The 26,928-nt window shown below is 39.4% G+C and overlaps 1 protein-coding gene across 2 annotated transcripts in view; it reads left to right on the forward strand.

Moving 5' to 3' along the window:
* LOC129551221 (membrane cofactor protein-like) overlaps positions 1–26,521 on the forward strand; it is a 53,559-nt gene extending 27,038 nt beyond the window's left edge. Inside the window, exons 6-13 of one of the 2 annotated variants that reach the window (XM_088845024.1) lie at positions 5,811–5,993; positions 6,396–6,440; positions 7,975–8,013; positions 12,034–12,076; positions 13,820–13,854; positions 22,797–22,847; positions 25,912–25,947; positions 26,451–26,521. In XM_088845024.1, coding sequence (XP_088701150.1) covers positions 5,811–5,993; positions 6,396–6,440; positions 7,975–8,013; positions 12,034–12,076; positions 13,820–13,854; positions 22,797–22,847; positions 25,912–25,947; positions 26,451–26,521 — 503 coding nt within the window. Of the gene's footprint in view, positions 1–5,810; positions 5,994–6,395; positions 6,441–7,974; positions 8,014–12,033; positions 12,077–13,816; positions 13,855–22,796; positions 22,848–25,911; positions 25,948–26,450 lie in introns of both variants that reach the window. The other variant, XM_088845023.1, reaches the window with a different exon arrangement.
* The last annotated feature ends 407 nt before the right edge of the window (positions 26,522–26,928 follow it).

Raw genomic sequence — 26,928 nt, forward strand, 5'->3', positions numbered from 1 at the left:
GGATTTCCTGTCCTTCACTATCGCCCAGAGCTTGCTCAAACTCATGTCCATTGAGTCGGTGATGACATCCTACCATTTCACCCTCTGTCGTCCCCTTCTCCTCCTGCCTTCAGTCTTTCCCTGCATCAGGGTCCTTTTCAGTGAGTTGGCTGTTCACATCAGGTGGCCAAAGTATTGGAGCTTCAGCTTCAGTATCAGTCCTTCTAATGAATATTCAGGACTGATTTTCTTTAGGATGGACTCGTTTTATCTCCTTACTGTCCAAGGGACTCAGGAGTCTTCTCCAGCATCACAGTTCAAACGCATCAATTCTTTGGCATTCAGCCTGCATGATGGTCCAACTCTCACATCGATACATGACTACTAGAAAAATCATAGCTTTGACTAGAAGGATCTTTGTTGGTAAAGTGATGTATTTCTAATACACTGTTTAGGTTGGTCATACCTTTTCTTCTAAGGAGCAATCATCTTTTAATTTCATAGCTGAAAGCACCATCCACGGTAATTTCGGAGCCCAAAGGAAATAAAGTCTGTCACTGTTTCTATTTTTTCCCTATTTGTCATGAAATAGGAAAAGGTGTACGTCAAGGTTGTATATTGTCACCTTGCTTATTTAAATTATATGCAGAGTACATCATGAGGAACGCTGGGCTGGAAGAAGCACAAGCTGGAATCAAGATTGCCGGGAGAAATATCAATAACCTCAGATATGCAGATGACACTACCCTTATGGCAGAAAGTGAAGAGGAACTCAAAAGCCTCTTGATGAAAGTGAAAGAGGAGAGTGAAAAGGTTGGCTTGAAGCTCAACATTCAGAAAACAAAGATCATGGCATCTGGTCCCATCACTTCATGGGAAGTAGATGGAAAAACAGTGGAAACAGTGTCAGACTTTGTTTTTTGGGGCTCCAAAATCACTGCAGATGCTGATTGCAGCCATGAAATTAAAAGACGCTTGCTCCTTGGAAGGAAAGTTATGACCAACCTTGATAGTATATTAAAAAGCAGAGACATTACTTTGCCAACCAAGGTCCGTCTAGTCAAGGCAATGGTTTTTCCCGTGGTCATGTATGGATGTGAGAGTTGGACTGTGAAGAAGGCTGATCGCCGAAGAATCGATGCTTTTGAACTGTGGTGTTGGAGAAGACTCTTGAGAGTCCCTTATACTGCAAGGAGATCCAACCAGTCCATTCTAAAGGAGATCAATCCTGGGTGTTCATTGGAGGGACTGATGCTAAAGCTGAAATTGCAATACTTTGGCCACCTCATGTGACGAGTTGACTCACTGGAAAAGACTCTGATGCTGGGAAAGGTTGGGGGCGGGAGGAGAAGGGGACGACGGAGAATGAGATGGCTGAATGAGATGGCATCACCGACTCTGTGGACATGAGTTTGAGTGTACTCCGGGAGTTGATGATGGACAGGGAGGCCTGGCGTGCTGTGATTCATGGGGTCGCGGAGAGTCGGACACCACTGAGCGACAGAACTGAACTGAACTGAACTGATGGGACCGGATGCCATGATCTTGTTGTTTTGAATGTTGAGTTTTAAGCCAGCTTTTTCACTCTCCTCTTTCACCTTCATCAAGAGGTTCTTTAGTTCCTCTTAGCTTTCTGCCATTAGGTGGTGTCATGTGCATATCTGGGGTTATTGATATTTCTCGCAGCAATCTTAATTCCAAACTGAGCTTCATCCAGCCCAGTATTTCACATGATGTAGCCTGCATATAAATTATATAATCAGGGTGACAATATACATCCTTGACATACTCCATTCCAAATTTTGAACCAGTCCATTGTTTCTTATCCGGTTCTGTTGCTTCTTGACCTCCATACTGGTTTCTCAGGAGGCAGGTAAGGTGGTCTGGTAGTCCCATCTCCTTAAGAATTGCCAAAGTTTGTTATAGTCTACAGTCAAAGGCTTTAGTCTATGAAGCAGAAGTAGATGTTTTTCTGTAACTCTCTTGCTTTTTCTGTGATCCAACGGATGTTGGCAATTTGATCTCTAGTTCCTCTGCCTTTTCTAAATCCAGCTTGTACATCTGGAAGTTCTTGGTTCACGTACTGTTGAAGTCTAACTGGGAGGATTTTGAGCATTACCTTGCTAGCAACCTAGACAGCATATTAAAAAGCAGAGACATTACTTTGTCAACAAAGGTCCATCTTGGCTATGGTTTTTCCAGTAGTCATGTATGGATATGAGAGTTGGACTATAAAGAAAGCTGAGTGCAGAAGAATTGATACTTTTGAACTGTGGCATTGGAGAAGACTCTTGAGAGTCCCTTGGACTGCAAGGAAATCCAACCAGTCCATCCTAAAGAAGATCAGTCCTGGGTGTTCATTGGAAGGACTGATGCTAAAGCTGAAACCCCAATACTCTGGCCACCTGATGTGAAGAGCTGACTCATTTGAAAAGACCCTGATGCTGGGAAAGATTGAGGGCAGGAGGAGAAGGGGACGACAGAGGATGAGATGGTAGGATGGCATCACCGACTCAATGGACATGGGTTTGAGTGAACTCCGGGAGTTGGTGATGGACAGGGAGTCCTGGCATGCTGCAGTTTATGGGGTCACAAAGAATCAGACACAACTGAGTGACTGAACTGAACTGAATTGATGCTGGGAAAGATTGAAGGCAGGAGGAGAAGGGGCCAACAGAGGATGAGATGGTTGATGGCATCACCAACTCAGTGGACATGAGTTTGAGCAAACTCTGGGAATTGGTGATGGACAAGGAAGCCTGACGTGCTATGGTTCATAGGGTCGCAAAGAGTCGGATGCTACTAAGTGACTGAACTGAACTTGCTGCTGCTGCTGCTAAGTCACTTCAGTCGTGTCCGACTCTGTGTGACCCCATAGATGGAAGCCCACCAGGCTCCCCCGTCCCTGGGATTCTCCAGGCAAGAACACTGGAGTGGGTTGCCATTTCCTTCTCCAATGTGTGAAAGTGAAAAGTGAAAGTGAAGTCGCTCAGTCGTGTCTGACCCTTAGTGACCCCATGGACTGCAGCCTACCAGGCTCCTCCATCCATGGGATTTTCTAGGCAATAGTACTGGAGTGGCTTGCCATTGCCTTCTCCAACTGAACTTGCTAGCTATCATAAAAAAATGCTGTAATAAAAAAAGTGCGTAATTCAAAAATCTTTTTGAATTAGTGTTTTGTTTTCTTTGGATTAATACCCAGAAGTAAATTGCTGGATCATGTGACAGTTCTATTTTCCCCTAGCCTATGGCTCGCTTTATTCATTTCTATACACTCTTTTTTGAAGTAGAAGTTAACTGTTCTTTAAATGTTTTTTGCAATTCACCTGTGAACCCACATAATCCTTATTTTGTTTGTTGGGAGTTGTTTGATTATTGATTCAATTTGATTACTAGTAGTCGGTATATTCACATTTTCTATTTCTTCTGGACTCAGTATTGCGAGAGTAAATGTTTCTGAGAATTTATCCATTTATTCTAGGTTTTCCAACTTTGGATGTATAATTGTTCATAGTATTCTCTATGATCCTTTGTATTTTGTGGTATTGGTTGCAATCTCTATTTTTTATTTCATTTACTTGGATCCTTTCTTTTGTTTCTTGATGAGTGTGGCTATATGTTTGTCAATTTTATCTTCTCAAAGAACCATCTCTTATCTTCATTGTTTTTAGCTCAATTTCATTTATTTCCACTCTGTTCTTTATTATTTTCTTCCTTGTACACATTTTGTGGGGAAGGTTTTTCTTTTATTGCTATGGGTGTAAGTTTAGATTGTTTACTTGAGACTTTTCCTGTTCCTGAGGTAAGCCTGTGTGGCTATAATCTTTCTTAGACTGCTTTTCCTGTGTTGCACAGATTTGAAACACACCATTTTCATTTTCATTAATCTTAAAAATATTTTTATATTCTTTTTGATCTCTTCAGTGAATGATTGACTGTTTAGTAACATGTTTTTTGGTTTCCCTGTGACATTTTTTTCCAGCTTTCTTCTTGTGGTTGATTTGTGATTGGAAAAGATACTTGATCATAGATTCAAATGTAAGACCTAAACTCTAAGACTTTATGGGAAGAGATAGAGAATATTTATGAGTAACCAAAGATTTCTTTGAAAACCTTAAAAGCATTATCCTTTAAAGAAAAGTAAATAAACCAGACTTCTTAAAATCTCAGAACTGCTGCTCTCAAACACATTGAAGAATGAAAAAAGAGCAATAGACTGGGATAAAATATATGCCAAGGACATTTCTGAATGGACTTCAAGCTATGGTAAATAAAGAACTCTGAAAACACAATATGAAGAAAACAACCCAATTTACAAAAAAAGGACATATTTGAATGGAACCTTTTCACCAAAGAAGAAATGTGAATGCCAATGTAGTATATGAAATGTTGCTCAATATCATTAGTAATAACAAAAATCTAATTTAACACCATGATGAGAAACCACTAAAAACCTATCAGAATGCCTGAAATTAAAAAGAGTAACTAACAATTCCATGTTTTGGTAAGGATATGATGTATTTGAAACTCCAATACATTACTGTTAAGACTGCAAAGTGGTATGACCATTTTGGAACCCAATTTAGCAATATTTTATACAGTTAACCATCCACTTAAGGATTTGATCCCTGGGTCAGGAAGATCTGTTAGAGAAGGGCATGGCAACTCACTCCAGTATCCCATAGACAGAGGTGCCTGGTGGGCTACGCTTCATAGGGTCGCAAAGAGTTGGATGTGACTGAGGGACTAACACCTCAAGGTACAACTCAGCAATCCAAGTCAAGTGAAAACATGTACAGATGGAAACCTCCATGAGAATGTTCATAGCATCCTTACTCATAATCATCCCACGCTGGAAACAAGCAAGAATTTCCTGTCAGTTGGAACCTGCAGGGTTACAGCCCGTAGGGTCTCAGAGAGTCGGACAAGGCTGAGTGGCTATCACTTTCACTTTTCACTTGCATCTACTGCAGACTTAATCTCATAAGATATTCTCTTGAAGTCACTGCCCAGTCCAGTGCTTTTTGGTTTTGCTTTGTTTCCAAGTTCTGCAAAACCTATTAGTAGATCCTGAAGTCAAGCCAGAGTGTCATGATTGTAATTTGCTTCTGGAGAAGTAGAGTTGGATGGGAAATAGCAGCACACACTGGTGTGAGGTCTAAGTATTAACTTGAAAGCTGACCTTGGGCCTGCATGCTTGTATACTGCTTTACAACTTAAAAGTCGTTTCTTAATCTCTGCATTGTAGTACACAATGTTTGGAAAACACTGTCCCAATTACATTGGGCTTTGTATTTCTTGAACATCCCAATTCCTGTGTATTTTTGCCATCTGAAAACTTTTTTTTTTCTCACTTTTTTCATGACTGGCTTCTTTTAAACTTTTAAATTTGAGCCCAACTATTACCTTCTCCAAAAAGTTTTCTGCTATCTTTCTAAAAGAGCAAGGTATGTAATTAGTCTCAGCATGAGCTAAAAAAAATCCTAGAGCTGAAGAATATCAAAAGTCACTTTTGAACTTACCCTGAATTTGTATCTGATAGTCAGACCTTTTCAAAACTTGTCAGCACTGGGGGAAAAAAAAAATGTAGAAAAGCCAATAAACTATAATGATAGTCTGTTCCTAGTAAAAAAACATTACTAGATTCCTCTAAATCTGTTTCCCTGGAAGTCAAATGCACAAGTAAAGTCTATTTTTTTGTTTGTTTTCAATTAAGTCCTGCCGTTCATTCTTTGCGTCTTTCTTCCCACTGGTAATTATTACTTTGCACTAGATTTTTGCTCCTATGCGAAGCAGATTTCCATTAATTTTGGAATTTCTCCACTTTTCAGTGGTCAAATGTGACTATCCAGTTGTTGAACATGGAATCATAGTATCAGGATTTAGAAGAAAATTTTACTACAAAGCTCAAGTTGTATTTAAGTGTAACCAGGGTTTTTCCCTTCAAGGCAGCAGCACAATTGTCTGCAACGCAAACAGTGCTTGGGAGCCCAAGATACCAACGTGCACTAAAGGTATGAAGGTGTCTTTCTCCTTGTTGGTCTTTTTTTTTAGATTTATTTTTTTGACAATAAATTTCAATGATACAGAATAACAGAAAAGAAACAATCTTAGTACTCATATCTGATTGCAGCCATTTCCATGTTACATGCATGACAACTAATTCACAAAAAAGCTGCTGCTTTGTTTTTTCTGTCCTTGTATAGGCTCTTCAAATGTGATGTTACTTACATCACAGATGCGTAAATTTCTCTTGTTCAGAATCTTTACATGTAAAGTGGATAGGAAACATTTTTCAGCGGAAATGAAAGCGATTGCATTTTTACATAAATAAGTATGAAAAGCATAATTCATGTAAATGAACAGAAAGTGATAAATTCCAAGTAATTCAATGAGTTTGTATTTTTGTTTTCCAGCGCCAGTTGCTGCTACTACTAAGCCTTCAACTACCCAGGCCTCAGGTTTCATAAAGTCCTGCTCATATTTGTCAATATCCTTTAAATTCTTTGTGAATTTTCAAAATCCTTTTAATGTCTGGTGACTTACACTCACTGTAATTTTTAGTCATAGAAGGAGAGAGAATGCATTTACAGCCATTTTTGTGCTTCAGTTCAGTTCAGTCGCTCAGTCGTGTCCGACTCTGCGACGCCATGAATCATAGCACGCCAGGCCTCCCTGTCCATCACCAACTCCCGGAGTTCACTGAAACTCATGTCCATCGAGTCAGTGATGCCATCCAGCCATCTCATTCTCTGTCATCCCCTTCTCCTCCTGCCCCCAATCCCTCCCAGCATCAGAGTCTTTTCCAGTGAGCCAACTCATCGCATGAGGTGGCCAAAGTATTGGAGTTTCAGCTTTAGCACCAGTCCTTCCAATGAACACCCAGGACTGATCTCCTTTAGAATGGACTGGTTGGATTTCCTTGCAGTCCAAGGGACTCTCAAGAGTCTTCTCCAACACCACAGTTCAAACGCGTCAATTCTTCAGCGCTCAGCTTTCTTCACAGTCCAGCTCTCACATTAGTCTAAAATTATTTACTACAGTCCACAGGCATAAAGAGATGTGTAAACTTAGGTAATGTGTATAAACTTGTTTACATATGTGTGTAATGATTGAATGCTTCCCTCACTGTGTGATAGTAAAGTTAAAAGTGGGATGCATTTAAAGCACTTAGCACAGTGCCTGGTGTCTAGAAAGCTCTTAAAGGGAGCTCACCTAATGCCCAGTTTCACTTATTTGTGTAGAGGAAGATCCACAGCTTCTGTTTTTTAACATGTATGTTTTCTGTGTCATCACATTGATAATTTATTCATTTTAAAAGTGATCTGTTGACACCTGTACAGGGTATCATCTGGGTCCAGGAATGTGTTTCATTTTCCTGCCAATAAGGAATTTGGTTCTTTTTAAATAGTGTAATTTTAACTGAGAAATTTCTGCTGCCTTAGGAACAAGACTGGTGTTTCTACTCCTCACCCCCAACACCTGCTAACTCATGCAATTATTATTTTCCTCTTTACTGGGCTTTTTGTGTGTGTGTGGCAGCAGAAAATAAGTTTTATAACAACTGAAGGGCAGAAAAAGTCCCTACTTATTGAAATGAAATAGAGACTTTCTGGCAGGGACTACTGATAGGCTACTCTTCCTAAGACTTGAGTCACTATTTTGATATTTCCTGACTTCAGGGCTGCTGTCTCTTCTCTTTGATTGCAGCAGAAGCAAGAGACAAGGGAAAGAGTGGGAAGACAGGATTTTTATGATTTATTACTTTTTACGTTCTACATAATACAGAGCTATAGTGAACATTCTTACACATATAATTTTATGTACTTGTATACATACATATTTAGGTTAGCTTCCCAGAAGTAGAATAACAGAGTTTGGAAAATACGTTTATTTTTCATTTTGAGAATAATCTTTTAAAAAGTGAAAAATCAAAATTAATTCTATATTTTGTACTGATGAGACTGATGAATTGAGTTAAATTTATTTTTCCAGGTTTTCGTCCAAATACAACTACAGTGCCAAGTTCGACAGGTTCAGTACCTCTTTCTCCTATCTACATAGTTTAGAACTTAATAAGGCAACAGGTGAAAAATGATATCATGTGCTAATTTTGCATTTTTAATTATCAATGAAGCTGAATTTTTTAATTTACTTTCACTGATTTTTGGACCTCTGTTCATTTTTTCTGTGTGGTTTCAGAAGTATTTTCTTGTTAACTTATCAGAACTCATTATAAGTTAAAGCCTTTTTAACATGGAGTGGAATTTTCTTTTAGGTTTTTTGTGTTATTTTACTAGTCAGTTGTATAAAATTGTAAGATTTTATACTATTGAATATAGATTGATTTTCATAACTTTTAATTACATAGTTCAGTTCAGTTCAGTCGCTCAGTGGTGTCCGATTCTTTGCGACCCCATGAATCACAGCACGCCAGGGCTCCCTGTCCATCACCAACTCCCAGAGTTCACTCAAACTCATGTCCATTGAGTCGGTGATGCCATCCAGCCATCTCATTCTCTGTCGTCCCCGTCTCCTCCCGCCCCCAACCTTTCCCAGCATCAGAGTCTTTTCCAGTGAGTCAACTAGTCGCATGAAGTGGCCAAAGTATTGCAGTTTCAGCTTTAGCATCAGTCCTTCCAATGAACACCCAGGACTGATCTCCCTTAGAATGGACTGGTTGGATCTCCTTGCAGTCCAAGGGACTCTCAAGAGTCTTCTCCAACACCACAGTTCAAAAGCATCAACTCTTCAGCGATCAGCTTTCTTCACAGTCCAACTCTCACATCCATACATGACCACAGGAAAAACCATTGCCTTGACTAGACGGACCTTGGTTGGCAAAGTAATGTCTCTGCTTTTTAATATGCTATCTAGGTTGGACATAACTTTCCTTCCAAGGAGTAAGTGTCTTTTAATTTCCTGGCTACAATCAGCATCTGCAGTGATTTTGGAGCCCCAAAAAATATAGTCTGACACTGTTTCCACTGTTTCCCCATCTATTTCCCATGAAGTGATGGGACCAGATGCCATGATCTTCGTTTTCTGAATGTTGAGCTTCAAGCCAACCTTTTCACTCTCCTCTTTCACTTTCATCAAGAGGCCTTTGAGTTCCTCTTCACTTTCTGCCATAAGGGTGGTGTCATCTGCATATCTGAGGTTATTGATATTTCTCCCGGCAATCTTGATTCCAGCTTGTGCTTCTTCCAGCCCAGCGTTCCTCATGATGTACTCTGCATATAAGTTAAATAAGCAGGGTGACAATATACAACCTTGACGTACTCCTTTCCCTATTTGGAACCAGTCTGTTGTTCCATGTCCAGTTCGAACTGTTGCTTCCTGACCTGCATACAGGTTTCTCAAGAGGCAGGTCAGGTGGTCTGGTATGCCCACCTCTTTCAGAATTTTCCACAGTTTATTGTGATCCCCACAGTCAAAGGCTTTGGCATAGTCAATGAGGCAGAAATAGATGTTTTTCTGGAACTCTCTTGCTTTCTCCATGATCCAGCGGATGTTGGCAATTTGATCTCTGGTGCCTCTGCCTTTTCTAAAACCTGCTTGAACATCTGGAAGTTCACAGTTCACATATTGCTGAAGCCTGGTTTGGAGAATTTTGAGCATGTCTTTACTAGAGTGTGAGATGAGTGCAATTGTGCAGTAGTTTGAGCATTCTTTGGCATTGCCTTTCTCTGGGATTGGAATGAAGACTGACCTTTTCCAGTCCTGTGGCCACTGCTGAGTTTTCCAAATTTGCTGGCATATTGAGTGCAGCACTTTCACAGCATCATCTTTCAGGATTTGAAATAGCTCAACTGGAATTCCATCACCTCCACGAGCTTTGTTCGTAGTGATGCTTTCTAAGGCCCACTTGACTTCACATTCTAAGATGTCTGTTTCCAGGTGAGTGATCACGCCATCGTGATTATCTTCGTCGTGAAGATCTTTTTTGTACAGTTCTTCTGTATGATCTTGCCACCTCTTCTTAATATCTTCTGCTTCTGTTAGGTCCATACCATTTCTGTCCTTTATCGAGCCCATCTTTAAATGAAATGTTCCCTTGATATCTCTAATTTTCTTGAAAAGATCTCTTGTTTTTCCTATTCTGTTGTTTTCCTCTATTTCTTTGCATTGATCGCTGAGGAAGGCTTTCTTATCTCTCCTTGCTATTCTTTGGAACTCTGCATTCAGATGCTTATATCTTTCCTTTTATCCTTTGCTTTTTGCTTCTCTTCTATTTGTAAGGCATCCCCAGACAGCCATTTTGCTTTTTTGCATTTATTTTCCATGGGGATGGTCTTGGTCCCTGTCTCCTGTACAATGTCACGAACCTCCATCCAGAGTTCATCAGGCACTCTATCTATCAGATCTAGTCCCTTAAATCTATTTCTCACTTCCACTGTATAATCATAAGGGATTTGATTTAGGTCATATCTGAATGGTCTAGTGGTTTGCCCTACTTTCTTCAATTTAAGTCTGAATTTGGCAATAAGGAGTTCATTATCTGAGCCACAATCAGCTCCTGGTCTTGTTTTTGCTGACTGTATAGAGCTTCTCCATCTTTGGCTGCAAGAATATAATCAATCTGATATCAGTGTTGACCATTTGGTGATGTCCATGTGTAGAGTCTTCTCTTGTGTTTTTGGAAGAGGGTGTTTGCTATGACCAGTGCGTTCTCTTGGCAAAACTCTATTAGCCTTTGCCCTGCTTCATTCGTGCTCCAAGGCCAAATTTGCCTGTTACTCCAGGTGTTTCTTGACATCCTACTTTTGCATTCCAATCCCCTATAATGAAAAGGACATCTTTTTTGGGTGTTAGTTCTAAAAGGTCTTGTATGTCTTCATAGAACCATTCAACTTCGGCTTATTCAGCATTACTCATTGGGGCATAGGCCTGGATTACTGTAATACTGAATGGTTTGCCTTGGAAACGAACAGAAATCATTCTGTCATTTTTAAGATTGCATCCAAGTACTGCATTTCGGACTCTTGTTGACCATGATGGCTACTCCATTTCTTCTAAGGGATTCCTGCCCACAGTAGTAGATATAATGGTCATCTGAGTTAAATTCACCCATTCCAGTCCATTTTAATTCACTGATTCCTAGAATGTCGACGTTCACTCTTGCCATCTCCTGTTTGACCACTTCCAATTTGCCTTGATTCATGGACCTAACATTCCAGGTTCCTATGCAATATTGCTCTTTACAGCACCGGACCTTGCTTCTATCACCAGTCACATCCACAACTGGGTATTTGTTTCGCTTTGGCTCCATCCCTTCGTTCTTTCTGGAGTTATTTCTCCACTGATCTCCAGTAGCATACTGGGCACCTACCGACCTGGGGAATTCCTCATTCATTATCCTATCATTTTGCCCTTTGATACTGTTCATGGGGTTCTCAAGGCAAGCATACTGAAGTAGTGTACTAACATACGGAGAAGGTAATGGCAACCCACTCCAGTACCCTTGCCTGGAAAATCCCATGGATGGAGGAGCCTGGTAGGCTGCAATTCATGGGGTCGCTAAGAGTCAGATACAACTGAGCGACTTCACTTTCACTTTTCACTTTCATGCACTGGAGAAGGAAACGGCAACCCACACATTTGTAAGATTTGCCTTTATGTATTGAAATGAAGTGGAAGTTTTCTGGCAGGAACAGGAGCTGATCAGCTACTCTTCCTGAGACTTGAGAGACTTTGATGTGGTGGAAGAAACTGTCTTCCTGACTTCAGAGCTGCTATCTCTAGTTTCTTTTCTTTGGTTGCAGCAGAAGCAAGAACAGGAGAAAGAGTGGGAAGACAGGATTTTTATAATTTACTACTTGTTACCTTCTACATAATACACACTATATAGTGAACATTCTTATGCATACAATTTTATGTACTTATATAAATGTATCTTTAGGTTAACTTCCCAGAAGTAGAATAACAGAGTTTGGAAAATATATTTATTTTTCATTTTGAGAAATAATTTTTTTAAAACTGATTAAAACCGAAATCAATTCTATAATTTTGTACTGATGAGACTGATGAATTGAGTTAAATTTATTTTTCCAGGTCCTCGTCCAAATACAACTACAGTGCCAAGTTCGACAGGTTCAGTACCTCTTTATCCTATCTACATAGAACTTAATAAGGCAATGGGTGAAAATGATATCATGTGCTAATTTTGCTTTTTAAATGATCAATGAAGCTGAATTTTTATCTACTTTCACTTATTTTTGCACCTCTGTTTATTTACCTATGTGGTTTCAGAAGTAATTATCTTGTTGACTTATCAGAACTCATTATATACATTAAAACCCTTTTAACATGAAGTGGAATTTTCTTCTAGTTTTTTTCTTTGCCTTATTTTTACTAGTCAGTTGTATAAAATTGTAAGATTTTATACTGTTGAATATAGATTGCTTTTTATAACTTTTAATTACATAAGTAGTATACTAACACACATTTGTAAGATTTGCCCTTATTTATTGAAATGAAATGGAGGTTTTCTGGCAGGGACAGGAACTGATCAGTCACTCTTGCCTAAGAGTTGGGAGACTACTTTGATGTGGTGGAAGGAATTATCTTCCTGACTCAGGGCTGCTATCTCTGGCTTTTCTTAGGTTTCAGCAGAAGTGAGAGACAAGAACAGTAGGAACAGCATTAGCCTGAGCAGAGCTCACTCAGGGTCCTAGTGTGGCTTGGCTCACAAGTAACACCATTTCTATAGGTTCCAGTTTCCCATTGTTTAATGACTCAAACAAATGTCACTTACTGCCGCCTTTTGTTTGTTTTCTTCCTTCTGCCCTAACATTTTGAGGAAGTGAGGGGCATTATTTGCGTTAGCGTGGTAATTGGAACATCTTTTTATAATTCCTATAAACCTGGTACCCTCACTGAGTAGACTCATTGAGTACCTTGGTGAGTGCTATGAAGTTTTGCGGGGAAAGAGATTTTTTTTTGGTGGATGATGATATACAAAGATTGCATATATTTACTCATTGACCCACCAATGTTTAATCACATGTTCCTTATGGGAATATGCACTGTGGTAGCTATATTGATATGCTCTTTTGAAAGAGTTGACTGTAAGCATTTCATAAAGCATTTATAAATCAAAATTCCTCATGAGAGGACATGAGTTCGAGTTTTTATCATCAGTTAGAAAAAGACTATGAAAAGGATCATTAGTGAAGTATAATGGTATAAAGATGTTATTATATGTGTGTGTGTGCTCAGTCGTGTCTGACTTTTTGTGACCCCATTAACTGTAGCCTGCCAGGCTCCTCTGTCCATGGAATTTTCCAGGCAAGAATACCGAAGTGGATTGCCATTTCCTTCTCGAGGGCATCTTCCCGACCCAGGGACACCCGCGTCTCTTTTGTCTCTTGCATTAGCAGATGGATTCTTTACCACTGTGCCACCTGGGAATTTTGTGTCCTTCCAGGGAGATGTGATTATGTGATTATGCGTATATGAGAAAATGTGGGCAAAATATAAGATGAAAAAGAAAGGATACAAAATATGCAGTATGATACTATGTGGATGGTATTTTTAAAACATTGTATATTTATTCTGAATACATGATCTTTATGATTTATTATTTGTTAATTTCTAGGATTTCCATTATGTAATACAGTAAACATTTTAATGTATACACTCTTATGTACTTATGTTAATATATGTTTAGGTTAACTTTCCAGAAGTAGAATAGCATAGTTTGGAAAGGATGTATATTTTTCATTCTGAGAAGTAATTCATTTTGTGAAATAATCTTAAAGAATGAACATCAAAATTAAATCTATAATTTTATATTGATGAAACGGGTTAATTGAATAAAATCAATTTTTCCACATCTTCGTCCAGCTACAACTGCAACATCAAGTCATACAGGTTCAGTACCTCTTTATCTTACTAACATTGGTTAGAATTTAATAAGGCGATGAGTGAAAATGATGTAATATACTAATTTACATTTTTGAGTCATCAATAAAGCTGAATTTTTTGTCTACTGTCATATATTTTGGTACTTTGTTCATTTTTCTATGTGGTTTCTGAAATATTTTTTTGGTCAACTTATTATTTAAGCTCTTTTAACATGAAGTGGAATATTCTTCTAGGTTTTTTCTTTGCCTTATTTTACTAGTCAGTTTTCTTTTAAGGTTTTATTCTATTTCCTATAGATTGCTTTCTGCAACTTTTAATTACATCAGTTCAATTCAGTTCAGTTAAGTCACTCAGTCATGTCCGACTCTCTGCGACCACATGAATCACAGCACGCCAGGCCTCCCTGTCCATCACCAACTCCCAGAGTTCACTCAAACTCATGTCCATCGAGTTGGTGATGCAATCCAGCCATCTCATTCTCTGTCGTCCCCATCTCCTCCCGCCCCCAACCTTTCCAAGCATCAGAGTCTTTTCCAGTGAGTCAACTCGTCGCATGAGGTGGCCAAAGTATTGCAGCTTCAGCTTTAGCATCAGTCCTTCCAATGAACACCCAGGACTGATCTCCTTTAGAATGGACTGGTTGGATCTCCTTGCAGTCCAAGGGACTCTCAAGAGTCTTCTCCAACACCACAGTTCAAAAGCATCAATTCTTCTGCGCTCAGCTTTCTTCACAGTCCAACTCTCACATCCATACATGACCACGGGAAAAACCATAGCCTTAACTAGATGGACCTTGGTTGGCAAAGTAATGTCTCTGCTTTTTAATATGCTATCTAGGTTGGACATAACTTTCCTTCCAAGGAGTAAGCGTCTTTCAATTTCCTGGCTACAATCAGCATCTGCAGTGATTTTGGAGCCCCAAAAAATATAGTCTGACACTGTTTCCACTGTTTCCCCATCTATTTCCCGTGAAGTGATGGGACCAGATGCCATGATCTTCGTTTTCTAAATGCTGAGCTTCAGGCCAACCTTTTCACTCTCCTCTTTCACTTTCATCAAGAGGCTTTTGAGTTCCTCTTCACTTTCTGCCATAAGGGTGGTGTCATCTGCATATCTGAGGTTATTGATATTTCTCCCAGCAATCTTGATTCCAGCTTGTGCTTCTTCCAGCCCAGCGTTCCTCATGATGTACTCTGCATATAAGTTAAATAAGCAGGGTGACAATATACAACCTTGAGGTACTCCTTTCCCTATTTGGAACCAGTCTGTTGTTCCATGTACAGTTCTGACTTTTGCTTCCTGACCTGCATACAGGTTTCTCAAGAGGCAGGTCAGGTGGTCTGGGATTCCCATCTCTTTCAGAATTCTCCACAGTTTATTGTGATCCCCACAGTCAAAGGCTTTGGCATAGTCAATGAAGCAGAAATAGATGTTTTTCTGGAACTCTCTTGCTTTCTCCATGATCCAGCAGATGTTGGCAATTTGATCTCCGGTGCCTCTGCCTTTTCTAAAACCTGCTTGAACATCTGGGAGTTCGTGGTTCACTTATTGCTGAAGCCTGGCTTGGAGAATTTTGAGCATGACTTTACTAGAGTGTGAGATGAGTGCAATGTGCGGTAGTTTGAGCATTCTTGGCATTGCCTTTCTTTGGGATTGGAATGAAGACTTACCTTCTCCAGTCCTGTGGCCACTGCTGAGTTTTCCAAATTTGCTGGCATATTGAGTGCAGCACTTTCACAGCATCATCTTTCAAGATTTGAAATAGCTCAACTGGAATTCCATCACCTCCACTAGTTTTGTTCGTAGTGATGCTTTCTAAGGCCCACTTGACTTCACATTCCAAGATGTCTGGCTCTAATTACATAAGTAGATACTAATATAAATTTATAAAATTGCAAACATTGCAAAAGCATACAGAGTAAAAGATTAGCTCTCCATCTCTTTCTCTGATCTATTATCTAAGCTAGTATCTTGAGAGTATCAGGCGAGCGTATGTTCCTCGGTTCTTTGTCTTGTCACAGCAATGATTTGGGGCGATGGACATTAAAGCCCTCGGCGTGTCACAGCTCTCGGGTCTTGAACAAACCGTGTCATAGCTCTTAGACAAATCACTGTTACAGCTCTATTTTATTTAGACGATAGCAGGAGAATCCATCCTCAAAGAAGAGAAGAGAGTGGAGGAGTGCGCCAGCGTGCGCAGTGGCGGGGAAAGAGAGAGAGAAAGAGAAGGAGCGTTGGCACGCGGGAGAGAGCGCGAGCACTTGGCTCCTCCTTTTGTATGTTTTCTTCCCCCTGGGCCTGCCCTGTGCAAATTGGGCTTAGTCAGGAGTGCTCTTCTACCTGCAATCCTCACTCCGGTCCTCGGACCTTCCTTGGACCTTCCTCTGTTCTATTTTCGCGGGCTTTCCTCTTCCTTGTCTTTTAGCCACCGCCATTTTGGACTCCTTTTCCCTATTCTATCTACCTAACAAGAGTTTAGGGTGTCTTTTTGATCTTTTTCTACACATCAGCATTCTTATTTCTGTAGGTATACATATTTTAGCATTTTTTCTATTTTATCCAAAAATGTCATTATGCTATTCACATTTTTATGAAATTTGCACTTTTTCCACTTAAATTGGAGGTATAGTCAGATTTATTCCCATCTTTTTAAATGATGATTTAATATGTACCATATTTCACTCAACGATTATCTCAGTGGTAATCTATTAGTGCAGAATTTTTACATTAATAAGAAGTTGGATTCGTTGATCTTTTCCCTAATAACTATGAGTGTTGCGTCTCTCTTAAGAAAAGTTTCAGATCTTCTCCATGCTAAATTATATAATGTTTCCACAATGTGACTTTGTGGTTGCATTCAATCACTGATTCATCTCACTTTCTTTATGGCTTGGGAAATCAGATTGGACTCCTCCTCATTCCACCGACCTTCATCCAATTGTAGGGAATATGCTGTGCACAGGCCTGTACTATAATTAACAGGGCCTCTTTGAAAAATAAAGATGACTTTCTCATCACTCCCAGATGAAGGGCTGGGAGCAGTAAAAAGGACATTGTGGAAAGACATCTTGAAAACAAGATGTTGAAGTACTGATGGAAAACCATTAGTGACTGTTCCCATAACCAGAGCCTTGAGGGGGTTGCTGAGACAGGCCGTCACTAGCTAAACAAAGGCATGAAAGGCCTGAAGGTTTGATGTGAGGACTGTGCATTGTTTATCTGGAATCTGAGACTGTAAAGAACAGATATCTCTAGAGCATATCTGTAGAAGGAAGTAGAAGTTAAAAGGCATGCAAGGATTAGGATCTGGGCTTTTGCCTGCGAATGGCATCAGCCCCCTGATCCCCACTTTATTTCTGAGTCTTAATTTTTCCTTCTTCTGCGGCACTGCTCCCTCAGATCAGTTCGTTGTTGGGCTGCTCCTGACACCAATGAGAATCAGCACCATTTGTTGAGTAAGTCGTCTCCTTTCCAGCTTCTGAAAGTGCCAGTTTTTGTCACACGTTAAATTCATGTGTAATCTGATCTTTCTGTTCCCTTGAATTCTGCCCATTCCTGCCCCAGCAGCAAATCGATGCTTTCATTACAGCACAATGATAGGTTTAATATCTGGCAGAACACTTCCTTTTCAGATTCTCAGGCTACTCTCTGTGTTAATTTTTCTAGACCAACTTCCATTTTATTTTACTGACATTTTTAACTAGTTTAATTGTACATTTAAGTGGCATTAAGTATATTCACATTTTTGTGCAGACATTACTATCTATCTCCAAGTGCTTTTCATCATCTCAAAATGAAACATTAGGCCTATGAAACAATAGCTCTCCATTCTCCCTCCTCCAACCCTGTTCAGTTCAGTTCAGTCACTCAGTCGTGTCCGACTCTTTGTGACTCCATGACTCACAGCACGCCAGGCCTCCCTGTCCATCTCCCGGAGTTCACTCAAACTCATGTCCATCGAGTCGGTGATGCCATCCAGCCATCTCATTCACTGTTGTCCCCTTCTCCTCCCACCCCCAATCCCTCCCAGCATCAGAGTCTTTTCCAGTGAGTCAGCTCGTCGCATGAGGTGGCCAAAGTACTGCAGTTTCAGCTTTAGCATCAGTCCCTCCAGTGAACACCCAGGGTTGATCTCCTCTAGAATGGACTGGCTGGATCTCCTCGCAGTCCAAGGGACTCTCAGCCATTGCCTATTCTCTATGTCTATGATTTCACTGTTCTAGGTGCCTCACAAACTTGGAATCACTTCTGCTTTATTTCGCTTAGCATAACGTTTTCAAGGCTCATCCACCATGTAACATGCATCAGAACTTTATTACTTTTGTAACTTAATAATATTCCATTATAGAAACCACATTTCCTTAATTCACTCATTTGTTGAAAGACCCTTGGCTTGTTTCCACCTGTTGGCCATTCTGAATAACGCTGCTCTGAACACTGGCATTCAAGTATCTGAGTCCCTGTTTTTAATTTTGGTGGTTATGTACCTAGGAAGAAAATTGCCTCTCCAAGATGTGCAAGTAGATCTAAGCCAAGATCTTTTCAAGTTGCTGCTTTGGCCCTGGGTCTCAAGGGTATATGACATTTTATTTGCACCCTTCAGAGTGGAGTCTCTATTTCCTAAAACTCCCTGGATCTCCTAAAAGTATGCCATGCTGGCCTTCAAAGCCAAACATTCTGGGGTGGGGGGTACTTGTCTTCCTGGTACAGGACCCCCAGGTTGGGGAATCCTATATGAAACTCAGACCCCTCCTTCCATGGGGAGAGCTTCTGCAATTGTAATGATCGCCACAATTTGTGGGTCAGCTCCCCAGAGTTATAGGTCTTGTTAATACTATGTCTCTGGTCCTCTTTCCTGTCTCACATTGGTTCCTTCTTTACATCTTTAGTTATAAAGATCATTTATGCTAGTTTTCAGGTCATTTTCATCCATTTGTTGTTGTTCAGTCGCTAAGTCGTGTCTGACTCTTTGCAGCCCTGTGGACAGCATGATGCCAGGCTTCCCAGTCATCTCCCGGAGCCTGCTCAAATTCATGTCCGTTGAGTCAGTGATGCCATCCAACTGTCTCATCCTCTGTCATCCCCTTCTCCTCCTGCCCTTAGTCTTTCCCAGCATTAGGGTCTTTTCCAGTAAGTCAGCTCTTCACATCAGGTGGCCAAAGTATTGGACCTTCATCTTAAACATCAGTCCTTCCAACAAATATTCAGGGTTTGTTTCCTTTACGATTGACTGGTCTGCTCTCCTTGCAATCTAAGGGACGCTCAAGAGTCTTACCACAATTTGAAAGCATCAACTCCTAGGTGCTCAACCTTTTGGGGGCTTCTCTGTTGGCTCAGACTGTAAAGAATCTGCCTGCTGGAGACTAACACCTTCAACTTTCACTTCATGACCTTCTTTGTGGTCAATCTCACACCCATACAGGACTACTGGCAAAGTTTTGACTATACAGACCTTTATTGACAAAGTGATATCTCTGCTTTTTAATACACTGCCTAGGTTTGTCATACCTTTCCTTCCAAGGAGGAACAGTTTTAAATTTCATGGCTGCAATCACTATCTGCACTGATTTTGGAGCCGAAGAAAATAAAATCTGCCACTGTTTCCACTTTTTCCCCATCTATTTGCCATGAAGAGATGAAACTAGATGCCATGATCTTAGTTTTTTGAATGTTGAGTTTTAAACCAGCTTTTTCACTCTCCTCTTTCACACTTATCAAGATGCTCTTTAGTTCCTCTTCACATTCTGCCATTAGAGTGGTATCATCTGCACATCTGAGGTTGTTGATATTTCTCCCAGAAATCTTGATTACAGCTTGTGATTCATCCAGCCAGACATGTCTCATGATGTACCCTGCATAGAAATTAAATAAACAGTGTGACGAGTCTTTCTCATTCTATTCCATTCCATTCCGTTCTGTTCCGTCGCTCAGTCGTGTCCGACTCTATGCGACCCCGTGGACTGTAGCCTACCAGGCTTCTCCGTCCATGGGATTCTCCAGGCAAGAATACTGGAGTGGGTTACCGTTTCCTTCTCCAGGGTCTCATTCTATTGCCTTCCTCTATTTCTTTACATTGCTTATTTATGAAAACGTTCTTATTTCTCCTTGCTATTCTCTGGAACTCTGCATTCAGATGGATGTATCTTTCCATTCTCCTTTGCTTTTTGCTTCTCTTCTTTTCTCAACTATTTGTAAAGCCTCAGACAATGACTTTGCCTTCTTGCATTTCTTTTGCTTTGGGATGGTTTTGGTCACCACCTCCTGTGCAATGTTTGGAACCTCCTTCCATACCTCTTTGAGACTCTATATACCAAGTCTAATCTCTTTAATCAAAAATGACAGGATGATCTTGGTTCATTTCCAAGGCAAACCATTCAACATCATGGCAATCCAAGTCTATGCCCCAACCACTAAAGCTGAAGAAGCTGAACAATTCTTTGAAGACCAACAAGACCTTCTAGAACCAACACCTAAAAAAAAAAAAAGAAAAGAAAAACAGATGTCCTTCATTGGAATGCAAAAGTAGGAAGCCAAAAGATACCTGGAGTAAAAGGCAAGTTCAGCCTTGGAGTACAAAATGAAGCAGGGCAAAGGCTAACAGAGTTTTGTCAAGAGAACACACTGCTCATAGTAAACACCCTCTTCCAACAACACAGATGGGATTCTACACATGGACATCACCAGGTGGTCAATACTGAAATCAGGCTTCCCTGGTGGCACAGCTGGTAAAGAATCCACCTGCAATGCGGGAGATCTGGGTTCAATTCCTGTGTCATGAAGATCCCCTGAGAAGGGAATGGCAACACACTCCAGTGTTCTTGACTGGAGAATCCCAAGGACAGAGGAGCCTGGTGGGCTACAGTCCATGGGGTTGCAAAGAGTTGGACACGACTGAGTGACTAACACACATCCAGTTTTCCAAGAACCATTTTTTAAAAGATTGCCCTTTCACCATTAAATTTTCTTAGTACCCTTGTGAACTGTCATTTGACCATAAAAGTGAAAGTTTATTTCTGGGCTCTCTGTTCTTTTTTTTTTTAATTGAAATATAGCTGTTTTACAGTATTATATTATTTTCAGGTGTACAACATAGTGCTTTTTTTATTTTTAAAGCTCATACTCCATTTAAAGTTATTACAAAATAATAGCTATATTTCCCTGTGCTGTACAATATACCCTGTTGCGTCTGGGCCCTCTATTCTGTTGTATTGGTCCGTGTGTTTTTCCTGTATGATTATACCAGTTTGTTTTGATTATTGTAGTTTTATAAGTAAATTCTGAAATTAGAAAAAGTGAGTCTTTTCAACTTTGCATTTCCTTATCAAGAGATTTTCTTGTATACTCTCCTCCCTTGAGATTCTGTATAGATTACAGGTTTAATTTGTCTATTTATGCAAAATGCATTTTCAGAATGGTCAAAGGGTTGCATTTAATCCGTGCATTGCTTTGTATGGTATTAACATCTGAAGAATACTGTCTTCCAGTCCATGAATGCAGGAGTGCTTTCACATTCTCATGTCTTCTTCAGTTTCTTTAAGCAAATGCTTTGTCGTTCAGTGTGCAAGTCTTTCACCTCCTTGGTTGCTTTCATTCCTCTTGTATTTTATCCTTCTTGATGCTACTTTATTGGATTTTTTTTTAATTTTTCTTTTTGATTGTTGTAGCTCAGCTGGCAAAGAATCTGCCTGCAATGTAGGAGACCTGGGTTTGACCCCTGGGTTGGGAAGATCCCCTGGAGAAGGGAAAGGCTACTCACTTCAGTATTCTGGCCTAGAGAATTTCATGGGTTTATAGTTCATGGGGTCGCAAAGAGCCGGACACGACTGAGCGACTAACAGTTTCACTTTCAGATTATTCATTGGTAGTGTATAGAAATGCAACTGATCTTTATTTGCTGATTTTATAGCTTCCAACTTTGTTGAATTAATTTTTCTCATGGGTTTGTGTGTATTTGTGTGTTTGTATGTATGTATAATCTTTAGAGTTTTCCACTTAAAAGATTATTTAATGTGGAACAAGATCATCTTATTTCTTCTTCCCCAGTTTGGATGCTTTTTGTTGCTTTTTCTTGCCTAATTACTCTGACTAGACAAGAAAAAGATATTAAAATATCATTTTATGTTGATAGAAATGGCAAACGTGGGCATCCTGTATTGTGACTTAAGGAAAAAAATCAATCTTTTACTACTGAGCATGGGTCTTCCCTGGAGAAGGAAATAGCAACCCACTCCAGTATTCCTGCCTGGAAAATCCCATGGACCGAGGAGCCTGGTAGGCTACAGTCCATGGGGTCACAAAGAGTCGGACACGACTAAGCGACTTCACTTTATGGGTCTTCCTAGGTGGCTCAGAGGCAAAAAATGCAGGAGACACAGGTTTAATCCCTGGGTTGGGAAGATCCCCGGGAGTAGGAAATGGCAACCCACTCCAGTATTCTTGCCTGGGAAATTCCATGAACAGAGGAGCCTGGTGGGCAACAGTCTGTGGTGTCTCAGAGTCAGACACGACTGAGTGAAAGCAAAAGCATTATTGAGTTAGCTATGGGTTTTTCATAAATGATCTTTATTAGGTTGAATTTCATTCTATTGCAAATAAACTTTTAAATGATATTTAAGCCATCTTATGTCTTTTAATTTTAAGTAAAATCACATTAAATTCATAGCTAGTTTTGGCATTATACTAATGACAAATTTGCTTTCTGTACCACAAAATATTATCCTAGGAAATGTTAATAGATAGGAAGAAGAATGCTTTGACATTGAATATAAATTTATGATTTTATAACACTAGCTTTAAAGAGAACCATTAGTATAATTCATGCAGGGGAAAATGAAATTAGGGATTTAATTTAGAAACAAATCAAACCCCTTAAATTTATAGATCTTTTAACCTTTATAATTTTCTTCTTCTACCTTTTTTTCTTATACCCATTTTTCTTCTTTTTTCAGCATATGTCTCTCCAACTGTTGACCTAGAGCCTGAATATTTTGAGGACTTCGGTATTATTTTGGTTATAAATAACCTTGCATGGTGAAACCTTAGTGTTCTACATGAAACTATTTCAATGATCTGTAATTAGAGAAGAAACATCATGTCACAAATTGGTGGTTATTGACATATATTGTTATTTTAATAGTGCAAATCCCATGACCAATGTAAGTAGCATTATGTGTAGACATGCAGATAACACAGTTTTCAAGAAGTGTCCCAATTTAGGATTTCCAATGGGATGATGTAACTTTCTTAAATGCTATGGTCATGTGTACATTAAAATGTATTGCTTGCCATTTGATAGAGTTATTTTGTGATGGAGATTTGTAGATAGATTTTCTTTCTGTTGCTATGTTGTATACACAAGCCTCATGGACAAGTGAAATACTTTTTCTATAACAGGCAGGAGTTGCACACTTTATCTTTTCTCACATAATTCACACAACATATGTTTAAGAGCTTGGTGAAGCATAGTGGTGACAGTTAAGTGAAATATAAATATTTCTTGATAAGAAAATGAAGAGAAATAGCTATTATTTTTCTTTATGTTAGACTAGTATAGTCAGGTTAATCTTTTTATAAAATGCACTTGAGGCTTGTTACGTTTTCCCCTCTGAAAACTGTGGCCAGACTGCCACTGTGCCAAGTAAATTCAGGGCCATCTTCAGAGGGTACTCTTGCTGTTGTTCAGTAGCTCAGTTGTGTCCAACTCTTTGCGACCCCATGGACTGCACTGGACATGGATGCCAGGCTTCCCTGTCCTTCACCATCTCCCAGAGTTTGCTCAAACTCACGTTCATTGAGTCGGGATGCTATCCAAGTGTCTCATCCTCTGTCGTCCCCTTCTCTTCCTGCCTCCAATCGTTCCCAGCATCAGGGTCTTTTCCAATGAGTTGGTGCTTTTCATCAGGTGGCCAAAGTATTGGAGCTTCAGCTTCACCATCAGTCCTTCCAATGAATATTCAGGGTTGATTTCCTTTGGATGGACTGTTTGGATCTCCTTGCAGTCGAAGGGACGTTCAAGAGTCTTCTCCAACACCACAGTTTGAAGGCATCAAACTTAGGCACTCAGCCTTTTTTATTGTCCGGCTCTCACATCCATACATGACTACTGGAAAAACCATAGCTTTGACTAGATGGACCTTTGTAGGCAAAGTAACGTCTTTGCTTTTTAATGTGCTGTCTACCTTTGTCATTGTTTTACTTTAAAGAGCAAGCATCTTTAACTTCATGGATGCAGTCACTGTCCATAGTGATTTTGGAGTCAAAGGAAAAAAAAAGTCTGTCACTGTTTCCATTGTTTCCCCATCTATTTGCCATAAAGTGATGGGAACAGATGCCATGATCTTCATCCTTTGAATATTGAGTTTTAAGCCAGCTTTTTCCCTCTCCTCTTTCACCTTCATCAAAAGGCTTTTTGGTTCCCTTTCACTTTCTGCCATAAGGATGGTGTCATCTGCATATCTTAGATTGTTGATATTTCTCCCCACAGTCTTGATTCCAGTTTCTGCTTCATCCAGCCTGGCATTTTGCATGATGTCTTCTGCATGTAAGTTAAATAAGCAGGGTGACAAGATACAGCCTTGACATACTGCTTTCCCAATTTTGAACCAATCTATTGTTTCATGTTTGGTTCTAACTATTGCTTCTTGACCTGCATACAGGTTTTGCAGGAGGCAGGTAAGGTGGTCTGGTATTCCCATCTCTTGAAGAATTTTCCATGATTTGTTGTGATCCACACAGTCAAAGGCTTGAGAGTAGTCAATGAAGCAGAAGTAGATGTTTTTTCCTATGCTTTTTCTGTGATCTAATGGATGTTGGCAACTTGATCTCTGGTTCCTCTGCCTTTGTCTAAATCCAGCTTGTACATCTGGAAGTTCTCAATTCACATACTGTTGAAACATGACTTGAAGGATTGTGAGCATTACTTTGCTAGCATGTGAAATGAGGACAATTTTACAGTAGTTTGAGCGTTCTTTGGCATTGCCTTTCTTTGGGATTAGAATGAAAACTGACCTTTTTCAGTCCAGTGGCCACTGCTGACTTTTCCAAATTTGTTGGCCTATTGAGTGCAGCACTTTAACAGCATCATCTTGTAGGATTTGAAATAGCTTAACTGGAATTCCATCACCTCCACTACCTTTGTTTTTAGTGATACATCCTAAGGCCCGCTTGACTCCAGGATGTCTGGCTCTAGGTGAGTGATCACACCGCTGTGGTTTTCCGGGTCATTAGCATCTTTTTTGTTAGTTATTCTGTGTATCCTTGCCACCTCTTCATATCTTCTGTTTCAGATGCTAATACTTCATAGTATTTATGGAATAAAAAGAGCAGGACCTAGCATGACATTTATTGTCTGAGTTGTAGGTAATACAAAGAATGGTAGTTTAGAAGCAGAGGTGCTGCCGACAGACATTTCTGAGAATTAACATCTGGTAGTATATTTATTGTTTTCTGGGGAGTTTCTAAAAAATGCATGTTTACATTTCTGTGTATAATTTTTATCCATGTGCCCTGATGTTTCATCTGTGTTATTAGAGACAATCTCCTTATAATTAGGACTGTATCTTAATTCCGGGAACAGGGAAATAAAGAGGGGTGATGATAAAGCTATCGCTTGTGAAGATGGCAAATAGCATATGTTTGATAGATTTATAGAATTTCATTATGGTTTATTAAACAATCACACTTTTGGGGGAAAAGTATGTAGAATTCCTAACAAAACATAAGGAATAGACTTAATACTGATCTATAACTGGATAGAATGTTTTAAAACAATTTTCTTCTAATCTGAATTCTAATTGTTCCAGCTACCTTACTAAATAGGGTGGTAGTTAACAGCACTTGATGTTAAAATATAAGGTTCTTGTTAAGAATTTCAAAAGGAATCTATTTTGAAAGGTTCTGTGGTCAGAATGACATGGATGCACTTGCAGTCATGCTAAAACTAGATTGATAATTTTTTCTTTGCTGTAATTATAGCTGATCTACACATTAAGATGCAACAGCTATTTGGAGACACCTGTGTGCTCAATTATCATCAAAGTGTTTTTTGTTTTTGTTTTGTTTTAGATGCAGCAGTCATTGCTGTGATTATTCTTTCTGTACGTAAGTATTCCAAACTTTGATACCACTTAAATCAAGATATCACTCTGAAGAAGTGCATTAATTTTTTAGTGATTTTTCAGTTTCTTTAGTTTTAACAGTGTGAAATTAAGTAAACCAGTTTAGGAAAACAAAAACTTTCATGTAATATACTATCTTGTAGTGTATATATTCTTTTATATTCTATATGTCCACTTACTGACAAACCTTAAATAATATATGTTGTTTCAAGATGCATAGCCATATGAGTTTACACTCCACATATGCTGTGGGTCATTTTTGAAATTAATCAAGGACTTCTCTGACTTACTGTGAACTATGTAAATGATTCCAGAGAATTGGATTCAGATAGTGAAGAGACAAAACAGAACAAAAATGTGTACATGCTAAATAAAATATCATTTTCTGACCATGGAAATCTAACCAACATTTATTTCTTCTGCTAGATTTTGAATTTTGGCAGTGATTTTTCAATTACATGTCCCTTGTTTCCTGGTTTCTTGTAGTTATTGCCGTTGGAATAGTTACTGCTTGCCTGTACAAATATTCCGCAGAGCGGACAGAGAGGGTACATTAAAGCATGTTTCTTTAATTTACTGGAACTTCTCACTCTTAACATACTTCTGTGAAGTTTTGTTTGTACTCTATTTTACATGCTGACCTAAAAAAAAATGTGTGCATGTGTATGCCATTCGGGTAGAATTTCTTCACTAAAAATGTCTTTATCTGCTGTTAATATCAACTCAAGAAGAGTGACCATTCTGATCACTTCAGCTATTATAAGAAAAATTTCTGTGGGGCTAGAGGTTTAAGTGCTGCAGCAAGTCATGGACTTTCCCTCCCTAGATGTACCCTACTGCCTAGATTGGACAAATAGCCAAAATTAAATTTAAAATAGTTAGCTGTGGAGACTTGAAAACTGTAGTCACTGAAATTGTTATGGTAAAAGTTTCATTTGTCTGTGTAGCTTAGGTAGTTTTAAGA

This window comes from Moschus berezovskii, chromosome 17 (genome assembly GCF_049115385.1).
Source record: "Moschus berezovskii isolate FMDL1 chromosome 17, NW_MosBer_1.0, whole genome shotgun sequence".
NCBI lineage: Eukaryota > Metazoa > Chordata > Mammalia > Artiodactyla > Moschidae > Moschus > Moschus berezovskii.